The 17299-nt window shown below is 41.6% G+C and overlaps 3 protein-coding genes and 1 long non-coding RNA gene across 9 annotated transcripts in view; 2 read left to right on the top strand and 2 right to left on the bottom strand.

Annotated features, from left to right (window-relative positions):
- Positions 1 to 2561, top strand: part of TARBP1 (tRNA guanosine 2 -O-methyltransferase TARBP1) — a 31350-nt gene extending 28789 nt beyond the window's left edge. Inside the window, exons 27-30 of the mRNA XM_083496784.1 lie at positions 118 to 303; positions 717 to 841; positions 1410 to 1546; positions 2222 to 2561. Of these exons, the coding sequence (XP_083352910.1) occupies positions 118 to 303; positions 717 to 841; positions 1410 to 1546; positions 2222 to 2381 (608 nt within the window). The 3' untranslated portion in view covers positions 2382 to 2561. The remainder of the gene's footprint in view (positions 1 to 117; positions 304 to 716; positions 842 to 1409; positions 1547 to 2221) is intronic.
- A 196-nt stretch (positions 2562 to 2757) lies between these two features.
- On the bottom strand, positions 2758 to 5808 carry COA6 (cytochrome c oxidase assembly factor 6). Of its 3 annotated transcripts, none has more exons than XM_083497014.1 (3): positions 5682 to 5808; positions 3788 to 3933; positions 2758 to 3263 (listed from the first exon to the last, which is right to left on the bottom strand). In XM_083497014.1, the coding sequence occupies exons 1-3, from the start codon at positions 5755 to 5757 to the stop codon at positions 3168 to 3170; spliced, it is 318 nt and encodes a 105-aa protein (XP_083353140.1). In that variant the 5' UTR covers positions 5758 to 5808; the 3' UTR covers positions 2758 to 3167. The 3 variants fall into 3 exon arrangements, with proteins under 3 accessions (XP_083353140.1, XP_083353142.1, XP_083353141.1); XM_083497016.1 differs by having other exon boundaries at positions 4668 to 5698; XM_083497015.1 differs by lacking the exon at positions 5682 to 5808 and adding an exon at positions 5260 to 5675.
- A 58-nt stretch (positions 5809 to 5866) lies between these two features.
- Positions 5867 to 12183, top strand: LOC310704035. Its single transcript, XR_014524503.1, has 3 exons — positions 5867 to 6016; positions 7483 to 7566; positions 9597 to 12183. It is a non-coding gene; the product is annotated as an uncharacterized lncRNA (long non-coding RNA).
- A 110-nt stretch (positions 12184 to 12293) lies between these two features.
- SLC35F3 (solute carrier family 35 member F3) overlaps positions 12294 to 17299 on the bottom strand; it is a 96532-nt gene continuing 91526 nt past the window's right edge. For all 4 annotated transcript variants that reach the window (XM_083496904.1, XM_083496903.1, XM_083496905.1 and 1 more), the window contains 3 exons: positions 15753 to 15945; positions 14981 to 15070; positions 12294 to 14136 (listed from right to left, as the gene is read on the bottom strand). In XM_083496904.1, the coding sequence (XP_083353030.1) occupies positions 13892 to 14136; positions 14981 to 15070; positions 15753 to 15945 (528 nt within the window). In that variant the 3' untranslated portion in view covers positions 12294 to 13891. The remainder of the gene's footprint in view (positions 14137 to 14980; positions 15071 to 15752; positions 15946 to 17299) is intronic.

The following is a 17299-nucleotide window of genomic DNA, read 5'->3' as shown; positions in this document are numbered from 1 at the left end:
AACACAAAATGTTAAATGGTTATGAAGAATATTGTCTGCCCTCAGTATTTAATTTCTAATATGCTAGGATTCTCAGCAGAGTTTGTTGCATTCAGGTAACTAAATATTCAATCTTAGGTTTGAGTTCAGCTGAATCAAGCAGCCAAAGACAATGGACAGATGTTCAAAAAAAGATAATTCCTTGGAAGGACAGTACTCCTGATCTGGAGCTTGTATTTCAAGATCGGGCTACTAAACTTGGAAAAGCAAACAATAAACTGATTGTAGTGGCTTCACTCATTGATAAACCTACCAATTTAGGAGGTAAGATCTTACCCACTTGAAACTACTAGTACTTGAAAGTATGTTATGTGACTTACATTTTTTTTAAAGCAAACTTTATATATTCAACCTCTCTATGTAAAGGATTTCCAATGGAAATTGCATTTAATCATTCAAACTACAGCACAAAAGAGAAGTGCCTTTCACTTTTCCCCCTGACATTACCATAAATTAGTGTATTTTAGCCACTTGTAGTAAGTAGTTGTTTGCAGGGCCATGTTATAGGCTGATGAGGATGCTTAGTTTAAGATCTTTAAGGGAAGAGTGAGTCATGCTATTGTATTTTTGTATAGCCTGATAGACCCACCATGAATGCCCTTCTTCAGCATCTAAGTGCGCCATTCAATTAATGAAATATGACTCATATTAAATGAAAGTGTTCTGCTTCTTTGTAGGCTTGTGTCGTACATGTGAAATATTTGGGGTGTCGGCTCTCATTGTTGGCAGCCTTCATTATATAAATGACAAGCAATTTCAGTACCTCAGTGTTTCTGCTGAACAATGGCTTTCCCTTATTGAGGTGAGTAAAGAGTATATTACTTGTAGACTACTTAAATGTAACTTAACTTGCCTCAGTTTTTCATGAATGGGCTTGCCTAACACTGTATGGGATTAAAATTATTTATGCTAGTGTTGAAGTGTTATGTATTAGTCTGCTACCTTTACAACTCTTTCCTGTGATTGACTGGGTTAAGCCTCTGGCTGTTTTACTACAGTTACTTTGACATTCCTTTGATTTCAATGGGAACGTTAAGCATGCGTGTTCCTGAATATATCTCTGGCTAGCATTGCTGGAGTGTGGGCTATTGTCTTCATAGCTTGTTTGTGGCATTTCTGGAGGCATCTGGCTGTCAGTTGGAAACGAATTGCTGTACTAAATGGATTCCCAACCTGATCCCTGCTTTTTTTGTTTGGCTTTATGAATCTTATAAAGATACTGTATCGGTCCACATGATGTTAGGCTTTCAGCTGATCAAAATCTGACATATTTTGACTGATACAGCTATTTGTACTGTATATTAATAGAGGTCCGCATTCAAACATTTCTAAACTTAATCTCACTTTTTTAAAAATAAATAAATGTGCAGGTAAAGCCATTCCAGCTTGCTGATTATTTGGAGCAGAAGAAAATGGAAGGCTACACTATAATAGGTGTAGAGCAAACGGCTAAAAGTTGTGATCTGACAGAATACTGTTTTCCAGAGAAATCCCTCTTGCTGCTGGGGTAAATAAAAAAAACAAAACTTTTTAAATATAACATGATTCTAAATAATGTTTTGGTAGTGGAAGCTGAGAATTGTAGAGTTTGAGGGAAATGAAAAGATCAGCTATAAGTGTTGTTCCCATTTACTGTAGTGGCTGAATAGGACTAGAATAGAAATCTATGAAGGCCTCAACCACCCAACTGTCCATCATTGTAGTTTTATTTCTGATGGTCCCCTGATGTAGAACTCACTCATTCCAGATATTTTTGTCCTCCCCATTCAACAGGGCTGTAGGCTTATTTTTCATGTGCTTGAAATGGATGTAAAACAGTGACACATGAGCTAATTACACCATATAATAGCACTGAGCACTATTTTTAGGGAATGAGGCAGGAGTCTCACTCCCTAAAAACTGCACTTGATCTGTCTTAAAAGCAATATTAGTTATGAAAGGGGACTGAGGAAATGTTATCACTGTATCACAGTGCTGTCTTCTCTACTAAATATATGATTAACATTATCTGGCCCAGTAGCAGCAGTGGCTCCTCAGGCAGGGTCTTGTTACCCAGTATCATCTTATTTTGATACTTATTTTGATTAAACCTGGGTCTTTTTGCATGCTGAGTAGATGCTCTTGGACTGAACTGCATCCCCTCTGCAAACTGTGATACATGTTTGTGTGCTTTTCTGGTCAGAAATGAGCATGAGGGAATCCCCGCAAATCTGATTCAGCAGTTGGACACCTGTGTAGAAATTCCTCAGCAAGGAGTTATCCGGTCACTTAATGTCCATGTAAGTGGAGCTCTGCTCATTTGGGAATATATAAGGCAACAGATCATCAAGGGAAAAGAATGAAGATAAATACATGAATCTTGTCAAAGCTGTTGCTGATGGTGCTAAGAAATTCATGGAGTAGAGATACTGCACAAAAGAATAAGTTTTGTATTTTGCATGCCTTCATTTTTTAAAAGAACTCAAATGCCTTAAACCATGACTGTATTGAAATATTCATGGATGATAAATATTCTTTCAGTATGCAAGTTTCTTGGTGTAGATTATGTTGCTGAAAAAAATCTCTTTATATTCTTCTTAGGTGGGTTCCAAATGACCATTTTGTAGTAGGGTGGCAACTCAAGTTTGTGGGTTCCCTTCAACCATACACAGAGCTGCTGGGGCAATGCTTCTATTTTATCAAATTAATATGCAAACAGACTCAATGTGTACTCTGGCATGACTGCACAATAACTAGCATTTGGCTAATTTTATTTATTCACTTGTGAAGATCGACTATCAAAATGGATGTAAGCATTCTATTAATACAAAGGAAAGTACTTGAAAGAAGAAACTGGTAATGAACTCACAATGTAACATTTGAGTAGATACAGTGCACCACTTTGCCCTTTATTGGTAGTAGCAACTTCAGTGAGGTGCGGTTGGGAGCCTCTTCTCTTCACCATGCTCTTCAAAGTACATAGGGGCTAGGAGCCTTCACACCGATGCCAGATAAACAAGTATAGCTTTTGAAATTATTCATAGGCCATCACTGTCCTTTACTGATACTGACACTTTTAAGTATCACTCAAGTGCTCTTCTTCTGCAAGCTCCTTTGTCGTTGCTGTATTTATAAAAGCTGATGAGTAGCTATGACTTCTCAGTTGTCTCTGAAGGCTGAAATTCTCCTGCTTCCAACTTTGCTTTATATTTTAGATAATCTCTTCTTCTATCAAAATATTTAACCTGTTTTGAACAAGATCACTGTTAGGAAATGAGATTGACACAGTAAAATTCTAGTGTAATGAAAACAGGAAGGACCTCTTTTCGATTGCAGCATTTCAGATCTGGATATGTAACCATGTTAATCTACTCTGAACATTTCAGGGTCCTCAACTCCCTTAAGGGAGAATTCTCCCCTAGTTCTATCACCAAACAGTTCTAATGTCTTCTTACAGTGAAATGTGGGGTGCCACAATCAACCCTACCTAATTGGTCAGGCAGATATCTCTGAGATGCTCACACAACCCTTGAGGTATTTGATACAGAACACTACAATTTACATCCCTATCAGTGCTATGCCAGTTTATAGGGTTTATCTCATTGCTGGCAAAGACAAGTACATACTGGAAACCTAGGAAGCCACCTTACAAGAGTCAGACATAGCCTAATATTGTCTACAGTGACTGGAAGCAGCTCTTCAGGGTTTCAGACAGGAAGTCTTTCTCAGTCCTATCAGAACTATTGGGGGGGGAATTTGTGCTGCTTACCCACTGTTGTGGACACACATTTTCAAAAGAGCACCTAAGTTTCTCACACTTTGATGCCTCTTCCATATTATCATCTAAGCACTTCCAATACTCATCCCGAGCTCCCCAGCAAGCCTTCCTTTCCTTCATTGATGGAGCTGTCATTTCTGTCACAAGAAACAAAAGATCACTGTTATTCTTGAACTACTTGACATAACTTAACAAGTCACCATCCAATCCTACACTTTATTGAACCTAAACTGTTTTTACTTGAGTCTAACATTGAATGTAAAATGTTTTAAGTGGGTTTTTAAGTATTTTGAAAGGCACTGTATTTATAAAGGCACTGTATTCATAAGGGTACAATCATAGCTGTGAAGCCTGATACTTTGTATGTAGCATGTCAACATTGTTACAGTTACAAGAAAGTAGTTAAAGGCCTATGTCAGCTATCTGAAGTATAACTGTGAACAGCTAAAATAGGGGTGGTTAACCAGCAGCCCCCCAGGGGTTGTTGGACTACCAACTCCCATCATCCTTGACCATGGTGGGGGCTGATAGGAGCAGTAATCTAACAATATCAAAAATTAGCTGCCCCGCCCTGTAGCATATAGCAGATGATCCTGACAGTAATTGCCCGAAAGCACTGTCACAGCCTTGTCCAGTCAATGTGGTCTGGTGGTCAGTGGAGACAGAAGAACCTAGAAAGAGTTTGAAGAGCTGAAATCTCTTTGCCATATCCAGCAATAACTGTCTTCACATTTTAAGAGAGCAATTCTTGACCAGGATTCAGGTGATTTAAATTCAGGCACAGCCTGCTTTATTGAGCTTTGCTTTACCATACTTTGCATATATTGCACTTATATATAAGGACATTGGTGCAACTGCTGGCAGCCCTTACCTGCCACCACCTCTTCTGGTCACAGGAGTGGAGCTCACTAGGGTTAGAGTTGGCTTTTTTCTAGCATGTAAAGCACTGTTCAACTCATGTCCTGCTTTTGGGCCAATGAGAGATCAAGACACGGGACTAGATGGGCCATCTGTCTGATCCAGCAGGCGCTTCTTATGTTTTGGGAACCTTTGGAGAGGGTGCAATTGCGTGGGCCACAATCTGCCTTACTATTACATAAATATACTGAGATTCCAGGGTTGGCATTGTTTGGTTCACAGCAGAGTCTAAAGCCCAGAGATTTTAGCTGTAGTAAAACAAACTGCCACACCTTATGTTTAAGGAGGCACCATTTCATAAGCTCTCCGGAAGGAGATCTTCTTAAAAGCAGACAATGTCTACAGTGCACTGTTACTTAGTATTTCAAGAACACCAACACCATGTAAGACTGGTTCATCGTACAAAACTGCCCTGAACACTAGAAACCCTACAGTTTGCCACCTGCATTAGGCACATAAAATAATCCCAGTTTGTCAGATGAAGTTTTAAGAAGCCCCAAAAAACATTGTATTGCTGGGCAGTTGCCACATTGCACGCGACCAACCTGAGCTGCTGAACTCGGGGCTAAAGAACGGGGCTCCCCAGGACACCTATCCCGAAAGTCCAGTTTCTGCCGAAAGGAGAGCGCGCGGTCTCTCCCGCCGTTTCCCTCCCCGCAGAGCCCCCTGCAGGGAAGGCGCCGCGTGACCGAGTCCCGCGCCCTCGCCGCGGCTGGAGAGCGGTGCCAAGTGGGCACAAGGCAGGGGAAGCGCGCGGAGGAGGCTCTGCTTGCCCTCCACGCTCGGCTGCTGCAGTCTTGGGAGTCACCTCCTACTCTCCACCCGCAGCAGGGCTGAGAAGGGTCTCCCCGCCTTCTCGCGCTCAGAAGGCTCTCTCCACCCGACAGAAGCGGCCGCTCCTCTGCTTGAAGCCAGGCTCCCGACCTCCAGACAAGGTGAGGATTCTACACCCGCCGCCCTCACTTACCCGCCGTACTTCCGGCTGAGCGTGAAAAGCCCGGATGTTCATCCAGGTGACGAACGCACATACACCGGAAGCGCATGCGCAGTTAACATGGAGGCCTGAGCTTATTATGACAACGCGGAGGCGGAGAAGAGAGGGTGTCTCTCTCCGCCTGCTGCGTTATTGGCTGCGCGTGCGCACTTACGCAGCTTGCTTGGCGGCTTTGTTGCTAGGCTACTGCCCGGCCCCCTTCAGTGCTGCTCTGCGGGCGGGAAAACAAATGGGCTCAGAATGAAGCCCTGGGACAGAGCAGTGACCTAAGAGACATGAATTGCAGTTCCGTTTCGTGCGCCCCACAGGTTTGGAAGTTCTAATTTAGCCGTTAATATTTTGGTGCTTTCGAATAAATGGCAATAATATAATTCGGCAATAGAGTGAAAATCTTCAAAATTGCCACCATGTATTTTTTAAAGTTTCAGTGTTAAAGCAGCGGCGTCTGCATTAGCAGGTGGGGCTTTTTTGAGGATGGAAGCAGACCAATTAAATTGACATTTGCAGCTGATTTTGGTAGAAAACGGACGGGGCTGTCCTTGCGCCACTTTGGCACCCGCCGTGCTTGCAATTGTGCTGCCCGTTAAATTCCACATTTTTTAAAAAAATAAATCCTTCCTGGTGTGTGTGATGAACTATGCGCACTTTTCGAAGTCACGGCAGGCCAGAATTTGTTAAGAGACGAGGAACAGAAGCGGAGAATTCGGGAGGCTCCGAAAGCGCAGCCTTCCTTTGTCGCGCGCAAGGGCTGCCTGCCGCCGCCATCCGAGCAGGGATTCTGCAGGAGGTTTTTGCTTTGTAATTATCAGGTCACCTCTGTGAGTCGCGACAGAGACGAGGCCCCAAACGGCTACAAAACGGAACAACTTTATTAATTCCTCCTGATTTAGCAGCAGCGCTGGCGGCTTCAGTTTGGACGCAGCGCCGCCTATGGTTGATCTAGCAACATAGGAGCCCAGACTTGCCATAGTCTGACAGTTTAAGGAGGGCAAAGTGTCCAGCTGGTGGCTTGAGAGTTGCATTTCATCCCTGAGAGAAGCATTCATGGACCACAGGAACCGAGGAGTTCCGGGCTACACCATGAAGGACCAATGAAAAACAGCTACTTCCCCAAGTCTGAGTAGATTTTCTCAATTCAGTCACAGCCTATTTCTAAAGGCCTAGAGTTACAAAAATCTTCCCTTTGCGTGTGAGTGAACTCTCTCCTTCCAAGCAGCAAAATGCTGAAGCAGATGGGTCCTCAAGCCTAAAGTCTGATCTAAATGATCACAGTATGGGGTTTGGGACCGATTCTGCCCACCTCCCCAAGTCAGATTAAATATTGTAGGGTGACCAATGCATCTGAACTGGATCTATCTGCTCTGCAGGTATCTTGGTGGTGAAGCTTGATTCCTGCTCTTTACTTCTAGTATTGTGAATGGGATTATGGCATTTGAGGGAGGGGGAGCTTCTGACAGGAGCCAACTCCTAGGGGCCAAAGTCCCTTCAACACCCCCAAATAAAATATTTGAGGGGGGCTGGCTCCCCCAGAGTTGATGGGTATTGCCATTCAAATAGTGTGTTTGTGTGTGTGCTGCATCATGTGATTATGTGGGCAGGGCTTATCTCCCCCCCCCAATGTTTTACCCTTGGCTGCTGCTGACCCTGTTTTGAGGCAAGTACTGGGCAGAATGGTCTTTTGGTCTAGTGACTGAAACCAAAGCAACCAGTGTCTTAATAATTTATCAGTTTCCTAAACTGATTGTAAACCTCACACACCTTTACATTCTACTAGTGGAACTGTAAGAAGTGCTGGCTCGTTTCCATGGGAACCAAGGAGCTGTGCTTCTGAACTGTGTGGCTTTTTCACAGCATTGAGGTAAGGGTTGATCTTGAAAAGTATTGAATGATTATAATTCTTAAAAGCCTTCCATAAAACACTGCAGGACTATGCCACTTTTGAACTCCCAAGACAGACACTTACAATATTATCTTTTTAGTTGGCATACATGTACTTGGTTTGTTTAGGTTCTTCTTCTTTTTATTTTGCTGTATGATTTTCTGTAGAAAATTGGTGGCTTGTTGATAATTTGCTGTCTGTGGGGCATAAACCTAAAGCAATATTGTTGATCAGGGACGCGGACTTATAAAAAATATTGGGGGGGCCCGGGAAAGCTCATGAATAATAAATAAGCTCATGAATATGCAAATAAAGTGGCGCCGCCTCCTCGTAAGCGAATAGGGGAGAGTGTGCTGCGCCTATTAATCAGCTCCGAAGGAAATTGGGTGGAGCTTTTGCTCGGGAGGGAGGGCAGGAGGCATGCAGCCCGCCCCTGTGCATTTTTGGCTGGGGGAGGGGCGGCGATGGCGCTCTGCTGGAGGGGCGCCGGAGATTATTGGGGGGGCGGAGCCCCCCCAAACGAATTTTTGAGGGGGCTCGGGCCCCCTCAAGCCCCATGGAGTCGGCGCCTATGTTGTTGATACTTAGTGGCTGGAGAAAATGCAGAGTGGGTAAATCTATAGACAAGCTTCCCTGTCTGGAAGAGGATGGCCTTCTGATCTTTTTTTCCTCATTGTCTTATAGAATGAGTTGCCCTGTCATGATTTACATGAAAATAGCATCTCTCTGTTGCAATGAGTCCTGTGTATTCCCAGATAAATAACTCCTGGTGGTCAGAATAGGCCCAATTAATGTTTTACATTAAGTCCTATAGCAATGATGAAGCTACCAAATTATATACCTTTTCATTTGATGGATTGGAGACCACTGGATACCTCATGTAAGCTCCTCTGAGCTTTCTAAATGAAGAATGAGACGTGTGCATTATTAAAAATTAGCTTCAACTTTTATATAGGTAATTAAATAAAAATCCCAGGCTTATTTCATTTCATTATTCAGGGAAGTGACCATAATTCATTGGCAGAGCACATGCATTGCAAACAGAAGACCCCATCTTCAATCCCCACACCCCCAGTTTAAAGGGTTAGGTATCAGGTGAGGGAAACAATTTCTGCCCGAGACCCTGAAGAGTGGCTGCTGCTCAGAATTGATAGTATGGGTGATAATACTCTGTCAGGATGTAAGGCATCTTCCTATGAATAGTAGTTATTCTCAGAGAAACCATGTTAAATTTATACAAGGAACAAAAACCTCAGGATAGATATGCTAGAATCTGGCCAGGTTTGGTGTTCTTCCCCCATTACCATAGTGAAGACGGCATATCCCTCTTCCAGTGCACAAAGTCATTGATTAGATCCTGACTGGCAAGAATATAGTGTAACCCAGGGGGTAATTTCTACCACTGATAACCCTCTTTTACTGCCCCCAGGAGCTGCCTACCATCTCCCCTAATTCCTGAAACTACCAGTTGTCACTAAAACCTAAACCCTTAAAAAGGGGTCTGTGGCCATTCAGCCTTTGCCCCTCTTGATTTCCCCAACCTGCAGCTCATGCCCAAAGCTGCCAGTGCCAGAGGTGACCACTGAGAGTAAGTTTGCAGTGTTAGTTTGGATTAAGTGTAGGATTAGTTAGACCAATATTCTGGTATTTTGAGCTGCACACTTGCCATTTCTCCCACTTCTCCCTTTTTTAATACATACTCCATTTGAATAAACTGCTTAATTAGAGCTGAACACACTCAAGGCCTATGCTACTGATTGTTAATGTGCCTAGGAAAGTGGAGGGGAGACAGGCTGAAGTTGCCAAGCGAGAGATCTTGAGGAGACCACGGTAAGGCCTTGATGGTGCATAAGCAAGCAGTGGCAGCAGAGAGAAAGAACTAGGACAGATCCCTCAAGACTATTAGCCTACACCGCAGGGTTGTCACTGGAGCAGGGACTTCCCTCTCATTACAGAATCTACCTGGAATATTACCCTAACATAATGCTTCTTGTTCGTGTGAATTCAAGAGAAGTTCCTTGGCAATGGTGAATGATGACATTTTTAAAGAAAGAAAGCTCCTAGTCAAACTAACTCTATACTTATATTCCCTGAGCCAAGCTATGTATCATGGGGGGCTGTCTGGCAATGAATAGTCTGACATAACAAAGCAACTTCATTTATCTAGCTCAGTACTACTTCTTCTGGCTGGCAGCCTACCCCATAAGCAAGTCTACATATTCATATCATACTATGCTTACTGTGAATGTGGCAGCTAAAAAGGTTGCCAAGTACTGCTTTCAACAACAAAAAATGTATATTTTAATTTACATAAATTTGAATTTCGGATGCACTTTAGGGTTTTCAATTAGAGTTTTTAAACTTCTGTTAATTTTTCAATAGTTATCATGCTCTGCTCTGCTTAGCATTAAAAATTCCAAGCAGAGTGCTGCCTCATTTTTTGTGTGCCTATTGTATTGCCCTGAAAACTATTTTGGTAAGGGAGCATGCTGAGCGGCAGTCTTCACGCTGAGAATGGCTTTTAGATAATGGAAGCTCCTTATATCCAAGTCATTGTATAACATTTCTCAGATAGTAATAAGAATCTGAAGACAGCTAAGTAGCTAAATAAACTAGCCATTTTAAGTGCAGGTCTGTTGTGCTTTAACAATGCAGTATCAGTATGTGAAAAGATGTGCGGGTCTTTGAATTAATGCCATTGCTTTCGCTGAAAATTCCTTGTTGCCATAGGAAACTACCTGTAACCATGGAGTACCACCGACTACAGTATCTTTCAGTACTAGTTTAGTTGTAGTTGTGGTAGTTGTAGTGGCTCAAAGAAAGCCTTGTTTTACTGCAGTTAAGTGGCATTTTGCTATGTATGCATGCAGCATAACATCTAGGAGCCTCATGCCCTCAGATTTCCCTCTTCTCCCAGTAAGTACTAATTTGATGGCACAAGGTTGTGGTAGGAGCTGGACTGCTGCTCTTAGCTGAAGCTCTCACCTGTGTCTGTCTCCATCTTGATCCTCTCTGCCCTCCTTGTGTAACACAACTGGACAGTGCATAGGCTTCTCCAGGGCACAGGCACAGTAGCAACCACCAATTCTCTTGTATAAGCAAAGAAGGTAGGCAGGCAGGCAGGCCCCCAGTTTCAAAGCGAAGGGCTGAGGTGTTTCATAGCATCATACCATAACTCTTGCACTGGATGCTGGACTGGGCTGCTGGGCCAAACTACTACAGCTCTCAAGTTCCTTGGGAGTAAGTAGCACTGTTTTCAGGAATATCTACTTATTGTGTGTGTTCAGGACTTGAGCAGAGTTTCTAAATAAGAGTAAAATAATCCATGAGCCTGGTGAATTGTTGTAGAAAAGAGTTTAATTACTGCACACATTTTCCTGTTCTGTTTTATAAACCTAATTTTCATTAGCGCATGCAAGAACAAAATAAATGCTCTATTCTGTTGACATTTGAACAGAGGACTGTTCTGTTTTGAGTGAGTCAGAATATTAACACCCTTGCTTTGATCTTAGTTGCACATACTCCATATGAATTAATGCACACTTGAATAAGCAAATGGCTCACTGTTTTCATTTGAACTGTGCAGATTAATTCTGGTAATCTTTATTTTTTGGTGGGCAGGGGAGGGGGAATTACAGATATGTAAAATCTCTAGACAGTATGTATACATAGCACACTTGCTTAGAAAAATTTCTAAAAGGTTTTGAAATATTAACAAATAGAACAACCACATTCAAGCTTTTTTCCTATCACCTAAATCTTGCCGACTAACAGGGTGTTACATAACTCATTGCTCACATGGCTGGCTGGGCTGCATGTCCTGGATAACATTTTCAACCTAGCTTTTAATTTAAGAAATGTACAAGACAATGGGAGGAAATAATAAATTGTGTAGATAAATTTGTATTACTATTTGGTATCTAGATCTTTGGGGAGGTCGTCCTTATCTGCATGCTACATCTACCACTAGCACAATGTTGGCTATGCATAGTGTTTCGGGTCAGTGACACACTGGTAGGTCTTGAAACCTAGAAAAATATGGGTGCACTCTAGCAAAAATTAGGTACACCTTATTCCCTTAACTATTCCCAAGTGTATTTAAAATATTGAGGCTGCAGTTCTAACCCCCAACCATAATGCTGGTGTGTATGTGTAGGATTCAGTGAATAGCCCTGCCCACTAGCCTCTGCCACCACAGAGCTCCCCACTGTGACCTCAGCAAGTATAGTGGAGGAGACATTGGTCCAGGGGATGGCTTCCAAGTGGGGTGTTACAGGGTCTGGGTTGGGGCTGGAGCTGGGCTGGGCCATGGATCCATTTTGTTGTAAGCCAGTCCAGCTCCTGGGCCCCATCTACTACTCTGGACTGGAGCTGATGCAGTTTTGAAAAGAAAAGAAAAGAAAACGCCCACCCCATCTTCTGCCTTATACAGCAAGAGCTGGCAGGGCTATGGTTGTGCCTGCAGATCTGTTGCTCTGCATCTCCATGGCCCTCTTGAAGTACTGCTCTTCCCACTTAAGTCTTTTTTGATATAAACTAAATCAGTGTAGCTGAAACAACCTGGAGAAAGAATTTTTCAGGGTCACAGCACTGGGCTTGTTATCCCTTTCTTTTCTTTTGTCACTTCCACACAAGTAAAATATTTCTTAGTAAAAATAACATGGTATCTCACCAGAAGATGGGAAACAGAAGCAGAAGCCATTGACTTGGTATGAACTTTCAGTAGTTTTATTAGTTTTGTCAAGCAAATAATTGAATCTGAAATTGATTCAATAAAAATTTGAGAAGTGAACACCACCTCCATTTGACATGTAAAAATGCCACAGAGACAGCATGTACCATTGGGTTATGGCAACATTTCAAAATAACATTTTTAATTTGTATGTAGCAATGTAAACTTCAAAAATAGTAAACTATAACCTTTGCCTCTTTCTTTGTACATATCACATAGTCTATCACAGATAGAAATTTAATGGCGAACCTAAATTGTAGAAGTAAACAGCTTGGTGCTTACAAGTTTTGTAAAAAGTGTTAGGTTTGATGTTAATATCTTGTGTGTTCTTTAAAAAAACCCACCCTCAAAGCAATGTAATAAAAGCAAGTGGCAATTCACCTCTTAGTCCCCTTTTGTATACATCATAAACTGTGTTCCCTGTAAGTGGCTGCTAGCTTTATTGTTGGTTTTTAAGCAAGGTTCTTACATGCAGGGCTTGATTCTTTTCACACTCACAGAAATACAGATCAGGAGGAGAGTCCCACCTCAAGACCCATGTAAGTGGGAAGCAAATCTGACCTAGCAAGAGACCTTGAAGTCCCCAAGTGTTCAGCACTCCCATTAATCAGTGGCTTGAAGCAGGCACTCATTGATTTCTTTGGGAGTTTCAAGAGCACTGTGTCTGCAGAACAAACTTTTCATGTTGTAAAGACCAATGCAGAAGCAACTTGCAGTGTGACCTAATTCTACACAGACAATGGACTAGATTTCTGTAGAAGGCACTGTATTTTCCCTTGCATGAGAAAAAGCATGGATTGCAGTCATCATGCACAGTTATAAAGATTGGATGCACTACCCCAGAGAACTTTTCCTGCACAAACTCTATTGAGATGGATGGGAGTCATGCAAAACACCACGCAGGAAGAAGCCTGCCATGTTCTTGCACACCTGCTATTCACTTCAGTGTGGCTTTCACAGGAAAAATCCCTGGCTAATGGTGCCCTGATACTCTTGACTGCTTTCACTTTCATGCTTTTGTGCAAAACTTAACATTTTATCCGGCCTCTGCTCTGGCACCAAGGGCACTAATCTTCACACAGCAACCCCCCCCCCATTTTCTCCCCCACCCCCCACCAAAAGATTTTCTTTTGGTTTATATGAAAACATTTATAGAGTACAGCTCTGTTTAAAAAATAAGCTTATGACATAGTATAGCATGTTTTTCTCTCTATATATATTATATATATTTGTAAATCACAGTGTGCGATGTGTCATTCAGTACTTAATGTTCAAATTATATGCCCTGCTTTTCATGATGATTGATCATTAAAACAATATATGCAATATAATTCATTTATACGTTACATTCATTTAAAAAGAATTCTGTTTTTGCCTTTTTAAATGAGTTCACTCAAGTGAAATATCTGATGTGAAACAGTGCAAGCAATTTGGACATGCTGAAACGTGATGCCTCGGACTCTATTATCAAAACTGTACATCTATGTACACTGTATTGAACATATGTGCTTTGCAAGAAAAGATCTGTGAATTATAGCATATAACGTTAAGACTTTCCATAAAAAAACAACATTAATGTGAGAATGATGACATGGATGGGCGTGTTCTCCTGCTTTTATTTTGTAATCCTGAAACAATGTCTCCATTTCCTTCCGGTATCTCTTCCTTCTTTCGTACTTTGAGGCGAGTGAGGAGCTTTATCAACCACTCATCCCATTCCTCTGGTAAAAGCAGCAGCAGGAAGCCCAGGCCAATGATGACAATGGCAATTACGCGGACACTGTTGAATTCAATGTCACTCAAGTAGTGATCAACAACTGCATGAAACATTGAACTAATATCATTAAAGTGTACAAAGTATCACATACTCAACAGAACATCACATAACTAATAGCAAAGAGCCTGCATTTCAAGTCAGTTTCACAACTTTAAGGCCCCAAATGGCACTGATGAAACTAAACATTATCAGTGGTATTAAATATTGCATAGGCCTGGATACAAAGAACTAGTTCATGCATGCTCAAGGGCATGTATTCTTGTAGGTACTCTTGTTGGTATAAAGCATTTCTCATTCATCTGCTTCTTGCATTTGGGTTAGATTATGCAAGCAGCAGCAGTTAATTTTTCCTCAAATCAAGTTCATACATGATGCAGGGTGAAATTTAAATCCTATAAAGAAATAAGTTGCCTAGAAGCCTGTTTGGTCTTCTCCTGTTGCATGTGGTTTAGATACCTTATTTCAAAACATTTGAAGGGATTGCTCTATGGGTATAGTGCTCCTCAAAACTTGCGTTCATACTCTCGAGGCTCATATTGTCTACTGAAATGGCTATTTTTTTGCATTTTCTTGAATATGATTAATGATTAACATATAATTAGGAATCAATCAGTTTACTTTTTCAAACCATCACTTTCCCACCTGGCACTGAAATAAATGGGACATGCATAAAAGCTCAATATTGTGCCAATAGAAAATTAGAGATAAATGCTTGAAATCAATTTATTTTGACATTCTTAATTTTTTAATCTAAAGACCAATACTATAAAATTATATTACTTGCATACAGGAAGAATAAGAACTCTGTAGTTCTTTAAGTATAAACCAAGTATATTCTATACATAAATGTGCATATAATTAAAAATTTTAAAAAGCATTCTTACCGACATTTACAGGTACACTTAGTACAATTCCAAGAGATATCAAGGTAGGATATGTAATAGCAATCCCAAAATTTAATAAAATATTGAATGCTGAAATAAGAAACAAAATTATTTCACTTTTGAGAGAGCAGTTGTAAAACCAATCCTCTTTAGTCACGCAGGTTTAATTAGTTCACTTTAAGCAGTCTCATTTATACCAGTGTGAACATTTGCTAGTAAAAAGTGTAAAGATTAAAATCTATCAAAATTCTCTGGATTTTGCCCTTATAAAGACGTTCCTCATGTCTAACTTCTTGTATAAAAAGGAAAAGTTCCAGCAGATATGCAATTTGATTTGGGGTGTTGAAAAAGATAACTGAAGGTGGAGATTCAAGTTAGGCAAAAGGAAGTATTTCACATAGCACACTGTTACATTACAGAACTTACAGAAGCAAGGTGTTGTGAAGGCCATAAACTTAGATGCCTTTAAAAAGGGATTAGACACATTCATGGAGGATAAGGTTCTCAATAGCTGTATGGTACCTCAAGAATCAGAGCAGAATGCCTCAAAATATCAGGTGCTGAGGAACAACAGCAGGAGGGGGCTCCTGTCATCCTGTGGGGCTTCCCTTAGTGCATGGTTGGCCACCATGGGACACAGGATGCTAGACTAGAAGGACCTTTGGCCTGATTCAGCAGGGCTCAATCCAGCCCAGTTGGCTATGCTGGTCTGGCAGGGGGTCAGAGGCACTGCTATTGTTGGAAGATTATCAGAAACGCAGCATTCACTTACTCAATAATAGGACTGAAAATCCGCAAATGCTTCCCCAAGGAATGTCATCAAAAGAACTCCAGTATTCAACTTTGGTAAAGTAAAGGATGATAGGAATACAGGTAACAAAAAGTACATTGAAGACTGCTAACACTGACAAAAATAAGGCAGCTTCCCCAAATTTAGCACTCCCCAGGAGAAGCTTAAACAAAACCTGTAACACAGAAAGATAAACAGATTGAAAACCAGGTGTCTTCATCTATATTTGGTTTTAAAACCTTAACTCAAAGCATATAATTTCCTATTTAAATCATGTTTTCCCTGTGCTAGCATCGTAGTGGATAGAGAATATACAGGTTGTGCCATCATGCAAAGGCAGGTTAGTGCTTTCTGTATTCTGTGAACGTGTAAGAAATAGCTATGAATGCTGGGGCTTACTGCCACCATGGTTACAATGTCATCAGTGCTTCACTGGAGATGGGGCTGAAAACAGCTCAGTTTGGGAATGTGTTGGGGTCGTTAAGGATCTATATGATCTTATGCCAGCCTGAGAACAGGTATTTAATTACCTGCTATGGCAACAATGTTAAGGGATGCGGGTGGCGCTGTGGGTTAAACCACAGAGCCTAGGGCTTGCCAAACAGAAGTTCGGCGGTTCGAATCCCTGCAACGGGGTGAGCTTCCATTGCTTGGTCCCTGCTCCTGCCAACCTAGCAGTTCGAAAGCACATCAAAGTGCAAGTAGATAAATAGGTATCGCTCCAGTGGGAAGGAAAACGGCGTTTCCGTGTGCTGCTCTGGTTCGCCAGAAGCGGCTTAGTCATGCTGGCCACATGACCCGGAAGCTGTACGCCGGCTCCCTCGGCCAATAAAGCGAGATGAGTGCTGCAACCCCAGAGTCGGCCACGACTGGACCTAATGGTCAGGGATCCCTTTACCTTTATGGCGGCAATGTTAGGGAATGTTAGGGAACTGGTGGCAATCCTAATGGATTGGATCAATATTAAAATGCCCTTATTTCCCACTAACACCTATGGGATGTAAGTCATGTTTAACTGATTTTGAGGGGATCTAAATGCAAATAACATAAGACTGCATCCAACCTGATGAGTTTAAGACTTAGGGGTAATGAATACAAATTGTTTTTAGGTTCTTCCAAGGAACTTGCAAATTATCTTACATGGTCTTGTGTATGTGTCTGCACCACTGTAACTAAGATGTAGCAACTTTCTAGCTAGGATGCTAATTTCACTAAACTGATGCAATTCTTTAATGCAAACTGCCTATAGTCCACTGAACCTTTACCTCATATTTATTACTCAGGAACTCTAAAGCCCATTGCCAATGATAGGCCTGCAGTTGCAAATGCCAATCCTTAGTAGCTTCAGGCTTTGTCAGCTTTGTGTTTTTACCACAAGGCATCGTTAAAAATGGGGAGTTGCTTCACCCAAAGGTGACATGCAGTTTAGATAAAGTGTTGTTGCCAGTGGAAAGAGATATACATAATTCATTCTGCACTGCTTTGAAGAGCAGCAGATATTATTGTTATGATTTCCACAACAATATTAT

The sequence above is a fragment of the Podarcis liolepis genome (assembly GCF_965112155.1).
Source record: "Podarcis liolepis genome assembly, chromosome: 3".
Lineage (NCBI taxonomy): Eukaryota > Metazoa > Chordata > Lepidosauria > Squamata > Lacertidae > Podarcis > Podarcis liolepis.
The sequence above is the reverse complement of the archived record's forward strand: the minus strand, read 5'-3'. Positions and strand labels throughout refer to the sequence as shown.